The sequence below is a fragment of the Heterodontus francisci genome, chromosome 7 (assembly GCF_036365525.1).
Source record: "Heterodontus francisci isolate sHetFra1 chromosome 7, sHetFra1.hap1, whole genome shotgun sequence".
NCBI lineage: Eukaryota > Metazoa > Chordata > Chondrichthyes > Heterodontiformes > Heterodontidae > Heterodontus > Heterodontus francisci.
Genome location: NC_090377.1, coordinates 95,263,990 through 95,277,846, shown reverse-complemented (window position 1 = coordinate 95,277,846; position 13,857 = coordinate 95,263,990). Strand labels below are relative to the sequence as shown.

Sequence of the window (13,857 nt, the reverse complement as noted above, 5' to 3'; positions counted from 1 at the left end):
CCTGTTGAGCTCATTCAAGAGCTCATTAACAGGCTTGTCAGTGACAGTGAGCAATTTTTAAAGGCTGGGAACCAGGGATAGGTGAGAGAGTAAAAAAAAATCAGCAATCGGAAGACAGACCATTTCTCATACTGCTGTTGTCACAAGGCAATTTAGCCCATGATGGTTACCGTTTGTGCAACTTCTTCACCTGCTTGTCATATGTGTCTAAAGACAGAGAAGCCCAGACTAGTTTATTCATCTCACCAAAGCTAGTGACAAAATTAGATAACCACATTTACAAATAAAGAGCGCCCTTCAGTTCTTCCAATAAAGCGATTCTCTTAAATTCACTTATGTCTATAACTCAGTCTATCACTGTGGATTCCGATTTAGCTTTGACAAGATAATTAACAAAAAGCTTTTCTGCAAAAATCGGAGTTGTTACTGCATGTATTATTCAGTTTAGTCACTATATGTAAGATTGTACTCCAGACTAACCAATTTATGTCCAAGCCAAATCTCTTACCTGTTAGCAAAGGTGCACTTTTACCATCATGTAATAATATGATACAGACAACTTTCAAATGACACTGGCCACTCAGGTTACCTGCCCTCAAAATGGATAGTAAATGATGTACATTGCAGTTAGTGATCTTTGACATACTTGTAAAACTTGTCCTTTAATCCACTTTGTAACAAATAAAATCAGTTAATGATTGTTTCTGACATGGTCATTGAAAGACAATAAATTTTTACTATGTCTTCTCTGACAGTTTTTAAAACTGCAAATGCAGCATGGTCTTTGTTAAGGAATTGTAGACAAATCATCATAGATTAAGGTTTATAAAAGCTATCTGTTACATTGTATTTAACTATTGTATATGAGCCAGCAGCATCCTATGTTTACCAAAATCACTCAGCCCCATTACACCGTACTCTTGTATTCATGAGGAACTTAGTGTTGACTTCTGGAGATTCCTCAGATTCCTTTGCCTGTTTTTCCCTCAATACAAGTTCTGGAACGATGTGACTCCAAATGGATAGCAGCGGAATTGCAACATTTATATAGACGTAAAAGTCCAGCGTCCTTCAACATGTGAAAGTAATGTGTGCCAGAGCGCAGAAACCAAAACATTCCCTAAGTGACTTTTGCCATTTTAAAATGAGTTTACATAACACAAACCTTTCAACTTGTGCTTTAAAATAACTTAGCTGCTAGGGAAAGTGAGAGTGAGAGAGACGTCAAAGCTTTTCGTGGGGGAGGGGGGAGGCACATTCCAATTTTTGTCTTAATGGGTGGGGGGGGGGGGGGGGCGCGCAGAAAGAATTTTGGAAAGATAAAGGCATTAAAAATTTATTTTACTATTAATCAAAACAATAACAAATGCGCATTTTTCTGAAGAAGCTTTAAATGAGAAGACTAATTTATTGGCTTACCTTCTAGTCACTATGTTGGACACTGATTTAGTGAGATACCTAGCATTCTTTTTTGCTTGCATGGGTAGTCAATGTCTGCCCACACACTTCTTGTAGCGATGCAGACAGATGCTCATCTATGAGAAGTGATCTTGATCGCTCTCGCCGTCCTCTGTGTCCGTTCCTCTCTTTTCCCTGCTTCTCTCTTCTGCATTCCCCCTCTCTGCATTGTTCCCTCCACTCTCAGTTGTACCCTCTCTCTGTGTTGTTCCCTGTGCCACCTCCGTCTGTCCGCCCTCTGTCTCTCTCTCTCTCTGTCTCCCCTCTCTGTCTGTCCCCCCCCATGACTGTTGCTGAGAGCGGGAACGGTGCTTCCGAATTCTGGTCAGCTTAGGGGCTTTTTGGCAGGCTTTTTTTTAAAAAAAAAGAACCCGCAGGAAAACCCTGAATCTGTCTGAAGTTCAGAAGCGCGCTCCTGCGCCCAGCACCTGTCACCCGTCAGCTGTGAAACAGACAGGGCAATTTAAAAAATATATATATATAACAGCTGCTCTGCTCAAAAAGAAGAAGCCAATGGGAAATTTCTTGTCCATGAAATTACCAGTCACGGATCTCAAAATCCTTTACCACGGACACATGGTCGACCTCCTGCTGGGAACAAGGAAAACATCGTGGGGGGGCAGTGAGGAGAACACAACAGGATTGTGAAGATGTGAACAGTGTCGAGGGCCATGAGAGCTATAGGAAGGGCTGATTAAATTAATTCATAGGCAGCAAATAAAGCTTCGCTGCTTCAGATGAGTCTGTGTGGCTACTGCTGCAGCCGGAAGAATATAATGGCACAATGGAGAATGGCAGGAAAGCAGAGAGGGAAGTGAGCCTACTGGCATCACTGTGGCAGCTGGCATTGGTACAGGAAGGCCTGGTGAATGCACAAAGCCAAGCTGAGGGAGGTCAGATCGCAACAGGCTACTCTGACATTGAACAGAGCAGCCAGGATGAACTGCGGCAGATGCAACTTCCTGGACAGCAGAAAACCAGAGAAGCACAGCAGGAATGTATTTGGGGGGGGGGGGGAAGGCTGCAAGGGGAGTGTTCCCATACCCACACAGGCTCTTCAAGATCCCGGTTCACTCATTTGTATACGCAGCAGGAAAGCCCAGCGATGTCTGGCACAAACCTTTAAAAATTGCATTCAATTCCCTGTTCCTATCTACATAATGCTTGCGGTGCCTCTAAATGGGCACCGGACACACTCCCAGGTCAGTTACTTATTTAGTATTTAGAAATAGCGCCGCATTGGGCTCCCAACCCGAAAATGATCATCCGGCCAGTTGTCTTTAGCACTCACTGCATAGACCATCATGTGCCAGAAGGACAGATCAGGGATTCAGGTGTGCACAGGAATTCGCAATATGTACTGCAGGTACACAAAGTTCTGGACAGGAAGCATTTAAATTCATCCGGCTCGCATTCAGAAGTGCTCTTCATCTGATCTCTAAGCTCAAAGACAAAGATACTTACATGCATCTAGACACTACATGTATGCATTCTATTTAAAATGGAAAAACAAGAAACTTCTTACTGTATTGCACACAAATATAGATTGTGGGATAAAAGGATAAGCATCAAGTTGAAAATGGGAGTGCTGTTAGGTATTTCAAAGTAAAATATCATGCACAGCATAGCCATGTGGAAATATGGTCACGTCTACACCAAATACTAAAATGTTTTTAGATATTCAACCTCTGACTCTTTAGCACAAGTCAACTGCAGTCAACGCCCATCAATGTAAACCTGCCACATTGTTTTAAACCAACAGCAAGGGGGATCAGTTTTTCCATTAGGTCTTCCTGGCTGCCTCGAAACTTATTGGGCTTAATTAATAAGGTGCTGCAGCACATTCCACTGGCGATGCTGTGGAATTGAATTGTGATATCGTAACAGGAGTCATTGGCCGGAAATGTTCCCTTGGTGGATGGGAGCCATCCAGTGACTGAAAAGTCAGTGGCGATCCTGCACCCGCCGGGATCCAGTCCGGATTTTACGGTCCCCAGGCCTTTAATTGGGCTTAGGTAGGACTTCTAACTCATTGAGGCAAAAAGTCCTGCCTAATGGAACTGCCGGCCAATCCGCTCCCAGGAGCAGTGGCCACTGCTGGGGCTGCAACCCAGTTTCCACAAGAAGAGGAAGGATGGCCCCAATTTTTGTCAGGCGGCTTTTCTCAGGCCTGGGCTGCCTGACCGGCCAAAGGTAAAATCCCCGTGGCAGTGGGCTGAGACCCTTAAGTGGCCGTTAACTGGCCACTTAAGGGCCTAGATTGGCCTGGGGTGGGCAGGCAGGTTTCTACTGTTGCCGCCCCACATAAAATGGCGGTGGAGGCAGGAGTGGGTCGGGAAGAGCCCCCCGAGCCTCCCATTCCATTTTACGCAACCCCCACCACTATTCCGCTCTTTGGGATGGGGTGGGGTGGGGGCTGTAAAATTCCTGTCATTATCTCCAAAGTGACATCATGATACATAGCATCAATATTTCACACACTGGCTAAAACGCCATGGTCAGCCAATGCAGTTGGGCCCCCAGCCTGCCATCAGTTTACAGGAAGATCAGCTGCACAATACAAAACTACATGTCGGACACAGACTTGATTTGCTCGCCCTCCTAAGAGACAGTTGCAATATTAAGTTGTTTAGTATAAAATTCCCAGTTTCTTTCATACTATGGGCTTGAAGAATAAAACATGATATTGTTGAATCAAAGTAATGACATTTTGATCTAATTCAAGTGAAATTACATATACCAATATGACAACAACTTCCATGTATATAGCAACTTTAACACAAAAAAGCATCAGAAGGTACATTATAAAGATGCAAGGTAAAAATAGACACTGAACCAAAGCAGGAAATAATAGGTGGGGTGATCAAAAACATGCACTAAGAAGTGGATTTTAAAGAGAGGGTGGTGAAGAGAGGGAGGGATTTGCAAGAGTCTGGCGTTTAAGAGTCTGAAGGCGCAGCTGCCAGCTGTGGAATTAAGGGGACTGGCAATGCACAAGAGCCCAGCCCCAAAGGAATGAAGAATTTGAAGGGAGAGAAGACTGGGAATGGTAGCATTGGTGAGGGTTTAGGAAGGAAGGGGCAAGGCTAAGGAGGGATTTAAATATAAAGATTTAAAAAATTAAATTAAGGCTTAGGGGGACTTCAAGCCATTGTAGGTTAGCCAGACAGGATTAATGGTGTAGCTGAATTTTAGATGTGGAGGATGGGAAGCTGGACAGGAAAATAAAACACTGTATTAACAGTTTTTCTTTGTCTATTTTTTTATTTTGCTGCTTCTATGAAGAGGATGTTTATCGGTTTATAACAAAGTTTGGAAACAGAAGACTATAACAATTTCAGCTCCATAAAAGCTCATGGTGCAGGTGGGTAACATATTAGCATGGATAGAGGATTGGTTAGCTAACAGGAAGCAGACAGTAAAGATAAATGGGGCATTATTTAGGTCGGCAAGCTGTAATTAGTGGAATGCCACAGGGATCAGTGCAGGGGCCTCAACTATTTACAATAAATGATTTGGATGAAGGGACCAAATGTATGGTTGCTAAATTTGCTGATGACACAAAGATAGGTAGGAGAGTAAGTTGTGAGGAGGACATAAGGAGCCTGTAAATAATAGGTTAAGTGAGTGGGCATAATGTGGGAAAATGTGAACTTGCTCACTTTGGTAGGAAGAATAGAAAAGCAGTATATTGTTTAAATAGAGAGAGATTGCAGAACTCAGCGGTACAGAGGGATTTGGGTGTTCTGGTTATTGAATCACAAAAAATTTAGGTACAGCAAGTGATTAGGAAGGCAAATGAAATGTTGTCGTTAATTGCAATGGGGAATGGAATATAAAAGTAAGGAACTTTTGCTACAGTTGTACAGGGTATTGATGAGACCACATCTGGCTAGTTTTGGTCTCCTTACTTAAGAAAATATATAATTGCATTAGAAGCAGTTCAGAGAAAGTTCACTCGACTGATTCCTGGGATGAAGGGGTTATGTTATGAGGAAAGGTTGGAAAAGTTGGGCTTGTATCCATTAAAGTTTAGAAGAATGACAGGCAATCTTATTGAAACATACAAGATCTTGAGGGACTTGACAGGGTGGATGCTATTTTCCCCCTATGAGAGGGGCTAGAACCAGGGGATACAGTTTAAAAATAAGGGGGCCCCCTTTATTATTTTGTTTAAATGAAATCTCAGTAAAACATTAATTTTATAATGATGCATACATGTTACAATTATTTTGCTCTAATTAATTTCTACTAACTTACTGAATTCAGTCAATGGTATTGAAATATTCAGAGTTTTTGTGGAAGCATACTTGCCAACCTAAAAACTGAACCTGCAAAATTTGACAACTACAAAAAAGACTTTGGTGTAGGCCAAATGTAAAAAAACACAGACTGTCAGAGCAATGTGAAACTGTACCAAACATTCCACCATTAGTATTGTAGGAAAAAATGAAAATGCACACAAGTACATTTTGCTGAGGTGATTTCTAAACTTCTAAAAGGGGATGCAAGCACTAAAGCCATAAGATTTATCAAGGGAAGTATTGAGTAGTTTAGGAGAATCACACCAAAATTATTTTTAACTTTTTACATTTTTAGCATTTTGAAGTCTACTCTTAGCAATGTCAACTCACCACAATTGACTGTGCTATTCGTTAGGAATCAGAAGATTGTGGATTGAAACTCACTCCAGAGCTGGAGTTTAATCTAGGCGACAGTGAGTGCTAAATGGTCTGGGATATTATTTTTGAATGAGACATTAAATTAAGGTGCTGGTTTGAGTCTGATTCTGTGTTTAATCTACCATGGCACGATTAAAAAATCCCATGAAGGGTAGTATGTTCTCCCTAGCCATTGCTCATTTTCAACTAACACCATCACCAGCAGATTAATTGGTCAGGTATACTAAAGAAAGTTCTCCCTCAAGTGGCTGCCAATCTCATGTAAAAATAATGGCATCACTTTCACAAGTAACAAGAAATGTTTTTTCAGGACCGAGGACTGGTACAGGAGAAACAGGCTACATCTGAATAAAGCAGGAATAATACAAAAATATTGAGGTAACTATTCGAAATCATTTAAATTAGACAGTAGGCAGAGGGAAACTGGATCCCAAAAGAAACTGAGGACTGAAAAGTTACTAACAGGTGTATGTGAACACAGTAATTCAGATACAAAGCAGTGAGATGCAAGGTTGACCAAAATACAAAATACAATTTTCTCCTTGGTTACATGAGCTGGATAGACTAACAGTTAAACCAACACACATGAATTTGAAACCAGAGGTTTGGATGGGGGATACATTAGCTTTGGCTCCACACAGTTTTAAAGTCTGAATGTCGACTAAGCGAAAACAAGAGTTCAAACATAGGTTATAAAGCACATAACATTTTTGCCATGTCGCTAGAGATTGGTGGGACCCATTTGCATCAGTTTGGTTTGACCTAATGCTGAACCAAAACTACCTGTTTACTACCAACTGCCCTCTACAGCAACTATACCCCAGGCACAGTATAATATAGATGGAAACAGAAAGTTGCAAAAGGATATAAATTAAATGGGCAAAACTGTGGCAGACGGAGTTCAATGTGGGAAAGTCATCCATTTGGGGCCAAAGAAAGATGGATCAAAAGTATTTTCAAAATGGTGAGAAGCTAGGAACTGTGGATGAGCAGAGAGATTTAGGGGTCAAGGGATTCAGTTCTGACCACCGCAATTCAGGAAGAATATATTGGCTTTGGGGGCAGAGGGGGTGCAGCTTGTGTTCCCCTGAATATAGAAGATCAAAGAGTGATCATAGAGGTGTTAAGATGATTAAAATATTTGATCGGGTAGGTAGTGTGAAACAATTTCTTTTGGTGAGAGACTCTAGAACAAGGTCCATAACCTTAAAATTAGGAAGAGGCCACTCTTCACACGAAGAGTTATGGAAATCTGGAACTCTCTCCCTCAAAAAGCTGTTGAGACTAGATAATTGAAAATGTCAAAACTGAGATTGATAGATCTTTGCATGATGCCACCAACAAACAACTTCCACTCACCTCCAAGTGTTCCAAAGGCACCGTTCCCTCGGCGACCCCTGGTCCACTCCTCAATAAACCCCAATACCTCCTCTCTCCTTCCCATGCAAGCGCAGCAGGTACAAAAGCTGCCCTTTTACCTCCTCTTCTCACCATCCAAGGCCCCAAACACTGATTCCAAGTGAAACAGCGATTTACTTGTACTTCTTTCAATTTAGTACACTGTATTCACTGCTCATAATGCAGTCCCTTCTACAGTGGGGAGACGAAATGCAGATTGGGCGATCGCTTTGTGGAACACCCTCATTCAGTCTGATCCTAAGCATGGTGGCTCATCTAAATAGCCGCGGGGGGAGGTCCCCCCCCCACCCCCGATCACAGGCTGGCCGCCCCCAGCAATGGTGTTAGCTGCCTATGCGCAGGCATTGATGCCGTTTTTAAAGGGCTTTGAGCCCTACCTCTAAATTTAAAGATTTAAAAGGTACAGTGAATAAAAAAATTAAATACGTTAATTTTGCTCCTCTCCCACCCCCCCAATAGCCATAAAATGACTTGCCCTCCCCACCCCCCAACACTTACCTTGTCCACATGACTTTCGCGTCCCCCACCAACCCCCCCACCCGCCCAAGTGCAAAAACCTTAACCTAAAATCCTTCCCACCATCCCCTACACCAATGATGTCCCTTTGAACCCGTTCCCCTCCATCCTGCACTGAGAAACTTACCTCCTCCCCCCTTCCCCACCAGTATTCTGCCTCATTTCCCCGGACGGGGATCCGAAGGTGTGAGTGTGCCGGCCAGCGGCAGGGATATCACAGCGGGATGCAAGGCAGGAACAGAAGTATAATTAATGCATTAATTTTAATTTATTTGCATATGTAATTGGCAGTCCCGTCACCAAGCGGCAGAGGGGCTGCCACGAGGCCTCGCCGCTGCCATTAATATTGGGCCGGGCGTTCCTGGCATTGGGGTGCATGGCGGCCCCCTCCCAGAGGCATTTTCCAGCCCCCCCGCCATGAACCCCGACGCCGGGGGAGTGGGTCTGTAAAATTTAGCCCTTGATCACTCCTGTCTTCTACTTTATCACAGACCTTCCTATTTGTTCTTTCCTCCCCTCAGCCCTTTTCCTATCCTGCTTATAAACTGTTACATCTCTAAGCACACTCAGTTCGAATGAAGGATCACCAATCTGAAACATTGGGCTGAGTTTTATTAACGCGCCGCACATGCTTTGAAGTCATCCACCTTCACGTGCGGAAGCACCGCCACTGAGCCCCAGTGATATTTCGCACGGGGGCTCATTTAAATGGAGGGGGCGGAGTGGCTGCCCCCGATGAAGTGGAGGGGATGGCCGCTCTGTCCCCGGCAATGGCATCTGGCGCCACCATACAGGTGCCGGCGGCATTTTTAAAGGGCTTCGAGCTCTTCGTAGAAATTTACATTTTTAAAGGGAAATTAGTTTTCATTTGCTTTTAATAAGTAATTAGATGGAGGCCCTTTCCCAACAACCCCACCAATGATTTTTTTTATTGCCCTATGTACAGAAAACTTATTTTATTCCCGACCCGAAATATCCCCCCTAATCTTCTCGCATTTGCCCTTCAACCCCTTCCCACCATCCCCACAGCCAATAAAAAGTGTTTTCCCTGCTCACCCTCTCTCCTGCCCTGATAATTTCACTCCTCCCCCCTTCCCCATTAGTGTCTCGCCTCGGAACTGCAAATGGAGTTCCGAAAGCGCCAAGGTGTGGCTGGCGGACGTAAAATTAGCATGGGATGCCTGCCGTGGCAAGGTGAGTTTATTTGCATTTCGTTTTAATTGATTTAAATATTTTAATGAAGGCGGGCTGCACCGAGGCTTCGCCGCCACCAGTAAAATGCAGCAGGGCCTTCCCAGCATCGGGGGTCATGGTGGGCCGTTCCTGCAAGTATTTTACAGGTCCCTCCACTACAACCCTCATGTCGAGGGGCTAGTAAAATTCAGCCCATTAACTCTGTTTCTCTCTCCAAAGATGTTGCTTGACCTGCTGAGTATTTTCAGCATTTTTCTGTTTTCATTTTTGACAGATCTGTTAATTAAGGGATACGGAACCAAAGCATGTAGTTGGAGATGAGACTCAGATCAATCGTGATCTAACTGAAACGTGGAACAGACTCGAGGGGCTGACTGGTCTAAGCCTGCTCTTGTGTAGTGTTGGAGATAGGTGGAAATTTAATAAATTACTTAGTATTCATTCATGGGATGCAAGTGTCGCTGGCAAGGCCAGCATTTGTTGTCCATCCCCAATTACCCTCAAGAATGTGGTGGTGAGCTATCTTCTTGAACCGTTGCAGTCCATGTGGTGTAGGTACTCCCATGGTACTGTTAGGAAGGAAGTTTCAGAATTTTGACCCAACAATGCAGGAAAGGCAATATCTTTCCAAATCAGGAGGGGAGCTTGCAGGTAGTGGTGTTCCCATGCCCTTCTAGGCGAGAGGTCACCGGTTTGGAAGGTGCTGTCGAAGGAGGCTTGAATTGCTGCAGTGCATCTTGTAGGATGGATGTTGGGAATTATGAATTTCAATCAAAGAATAAAGCAAGGCAGATGATTTACCCTCTTTCTTCATTTCATGATCTGCCAGTACACCATAGGAACACGACAAAGTAGTACAATTTCTGGCAGCCGGGAGAGAAATCCCTGCATATGAGTTGCAACACCAGCTGTCAGGACTGAACCAAAGGCTTGGTTGTGTGCTTTAGTTCAATCTACATGATAATCTCTGGCAAATATGTGACTATTGCACCATGTGGCAATTTTGCCTAGGATGTAGAAAGGTTTATGAAACAGCTGTGTGACAGGTTAAAGCTTCTTTATCTACTCCCTACAAGGCTGGCAGCAGTGTAGGATGAAACAATCATCCATTTGGCTATTAGCTGCTTTATCTAGAAGTCCTTGCACCATGAAAAACAAGTAACTAGCAAAGTCTCCATTGCTATGTTCCAGTCTGCACACTGGAAACAAAATTAAGTTCCAAAGTATGAGAGAATTGATAATATGGTGCAACAATTTCTTGCTCCATATTATACTGGGATTATGGAAATCTTATACTATGTACAACAACCGGTAAAAGGTAAAAACTGCAGGATGAAGATTCATTACATACAGTTGATTCACTTGATTATGTTGGTGGAGAGATTGGGGAGAATTTTTTGCAGAGCTTTCCCTCAAGAAATTAAAATGACTTTGCTATGCACATGGTTTATGAAAGGAATTAGCTTGACACCTTAGATGAAGTTTGAGAAAATTGACTCAGATCTTCCAGATCTGGTGGACATGGCATATCGAAAAAAAGAGAATCCAATAGATTAAAAAATAAATCACATCTTAAAAGTTAAAAATACCAGGATGTCTAAAATTAATCCCTATGTAAGGTATTAAGCTGACCTAAAAGATCTGCCAGAAAATATATCCTTATACTTTCCTACCCTGTTGTGAATGACAAGACCCCAAACAGTGAGCCTGGTGACCTCCAAGTGCCTCAGCGAAAGGCAGCAACAAAAGTAGCTGTCACCTATGACGAGCAAAGGAGAAAGTCTGAAATTGGTTTGATTGAGGGCAGCTGCAATGAGTGACTACATAACTTGGCACTGGTTTAAAAGAAAGTGGGAGAATCTTCTAATCACACACATAAATCACGATGAAAATTCTCAACAATTACTATGAATCATGTTTACAACACAAGGAGGCTATTCATCTCATTGTGTCTCTGCTTGCTGTTTGCTACAGCCATCAAAAATTAAACCCATTTTCACTAAACCCACTTTCCCACACTGTTCCCATAAGGCCCATCATCTGCTTCAAGTATTTATCCAATTCTCCCTTAAAAGTTGCAATGACCACTGCATCACCACTCCTTGTGGCAAAGAATTCCACATTCCAACAATCTTTCACATGAAGGAATTTCTCCTAACCTCTATCTCGCTGCAATTTTAAATTAATGATCCTCTTGTCACTGATTCCCTACCAAAGAAAACAGCAGTTCCCTACACAATAAAAGCCCTTTGAAGTTTTAAAAACCTCCATTAATTTTCCTCTTAATCTTTTTTTGGCTGGTGGAAATAATCCTACTTTCTCACCATAACTATATTTTCCCATGTGTGGCATCATCCTTGTGAACCTATACTATATGATCTCTATGGCTTTTATGTCCTTCACGTAACAGGGCACTCAAAACTGCCCTCTTAAATTTCCAGAGGTTTTAAATTTTGTTCCTTATATTGATAATAAGTAAATTTTGGAAAATCAAATGTTTTCCCAATCTAAAAAGGTAAAGGAAGTGCTTAATCCCATGTTTCTATAATTCATTCTAATGGAAATCATAAAAAACATACCTAGCTCATGAGGAAGCTCATGGCAAAACACAGCAATGGAAGTGCTCAGACCCCCTGTGATGGAAGCACTGAAAGAAGCTCCTAGAATGATAAAAAAAGTCCTTTATACCAAGTACAAGAGTATAAATAATTTATGTATCATGCATCTACAGATAACTCCAGTCAATCAACAGAGAAATTATAGTCAAAATACAAAAATATATTAATATTGAACATTCTGAACTTTAAAATCACCTTTATCTTCTTTATTGGCTGTAAAGTGCTTTCGAACCTCTGGAGGTCATGAAAAGTGCTATATAAAATGCAAATCTTTCTTTTTTTAGTTTTAATTTGAAATTTATAGTACAGTAGAAAGTACTTGCTGCAATTACCAGTGTCATTTTTAAGATTAATTCTGACCTGAAAGAAATGTAATTTGTGCAATACAAAAGGGATTGTTCAGAATTTAATATTGCTCATCAATACATACATTTATATATGATTCATAATACCACCCCATTTTTCAAAATGCAAAATTTTTGGTCAAACCTCCATAAATCTGCTATACTGGAGCAGAAAACTATGGTTGTCCTTTAACAAGGATTTTTAAAAATTAGTTTTTGGTTTAGTCAGATAGCATATGCATGTTTTAAAGTTCTAAACATCTCCCAGAATCTTTTATAGAATACATATTTCATTTGAAATATAGAAAAATGTGTATATTCTGGTAATGTCAGGGGCAGAATGTTTGGATTTTAAGGCAGATTTATCTCAAGTTTGAATATTCATATTTGCTTACCCTCATTAGAGGGTTTTTTCCAGTAGTTCTAAATTGAGCCCAATAAGAAATCTAGTCCTATCTCCCAAAGATATAAGCTTACTATGCAAGCACAGTGCAAACAGGCAGAAGCAGATTCTCAAAGTGAAGGGGCTTAACTTTGTGATAAAAGCAGTGGGATGGATTTTGTGGAGGAGGCAGGGTTCCCAGTGCTGGGCCAAAACAGTGGGACGAACGCCGCCTCGGCCTTTTAGTGCTTCCCCCCCACCACCCCAGAGAGATCTTCCGGTGTTGTGAAGGTTAAGTGTCCTGTGCCGGGATCACAATACCTTTAATGATGAGGATCCCGCCTCTAAGAGCTGCTGGCCAATCACAGGGCTGGCAGCTCAGCCATATTGGCGGTGCCACAAGGGAGCAGTGGTCACTGCCAGTATTGCAGAGGACTTGGACTCAGGCCCAGCGCTGGAACATCGGATCACAGGTAAGTGAGGTGGGGTCGCCAGGGCCAGTCCAGAAGGTGCTGGAGAGATGGGTTAGGGGGTGAGCAGGGGCAAGGGGTGTGGTTGTAAAGCCCAGGGGGAGGGGGATCCTGAGAGGTGCACTGTTTCCTGGCCGGGGCCCTCCATGGGCCACAGATTGCCCACAAAGGAGGGACCCATCTCGCCCAGGACCTCAGGGATGACCCCTTGTTTTACAAGGCGCCCTTCCCATCTGGCAGAGGCAACCCTCGCCGTTGGTTAGATCCGAGTGGCAGTAGGAAGAGACCCTTAAGTGGCCATTAATAAGCCACTTAAGGGCCTCAATTGGTCTCTGGGCAGGAGGCTGTCGTTGGACTATCCAGTCCCTGGCATGATTGCTTAACGATTGGCCCTCCGCACCCCCCACCTCCACCCCGCGATCTCCCGCTTCTGAAGTCTCAGAAGGGCCCATAAAATCCAGCCCATTGTTTTTGAAGTAGAACACTTATCTACAAAGCTATCAAAGGAATTCAGTATTCAAAGTTTTGTTGCCAAATATCCTAACATTTTAAAATAAAATCTCCAAGTATCAGGATTGGAATTTAAGCATGTCGCTACAACACAATTTATATTCTACAGAACAGTATAAGAATAATTAAAGTTTCAGCCAGTCATAATTCAAATATCTTGCATGCACATTTAATGATTAAGAAAAGAGCAGATTTTTTTTTAAACAGTGTATAGTTCTAGGACACTACTGAAGGAATTGCGTTTTTTGGAAAGAGGAACTGATT

General features: G+C 42.5%; 1 protein-coding gene across 4 annotated transcripts in view; it reads right to left on the bottom strand.

The window, feature by feature from the left end:
- The window catches only part of slc39a10 (solute carrier family 39 member 10), a 140,964-nt gene that overhangs the window by 14,566 nt on the left and 112,541 nt on the right, over nt 1–13,857 (bottom strand). For all 4 annotated transcript variants that reach the window (XM_068035663.1, XM_068035664.1, XM_068035665.1 and 1 more), the window contains exon 8: nt 11,849–11,929. In XM_068035663.1, coding sequence (XP_067891764.1) covers nt 11,849–11,929 — 81 coding nt within the window. The remainder of the gene's footprint in view (nt 1–11,848; nt 11,930–13,857) is intronic.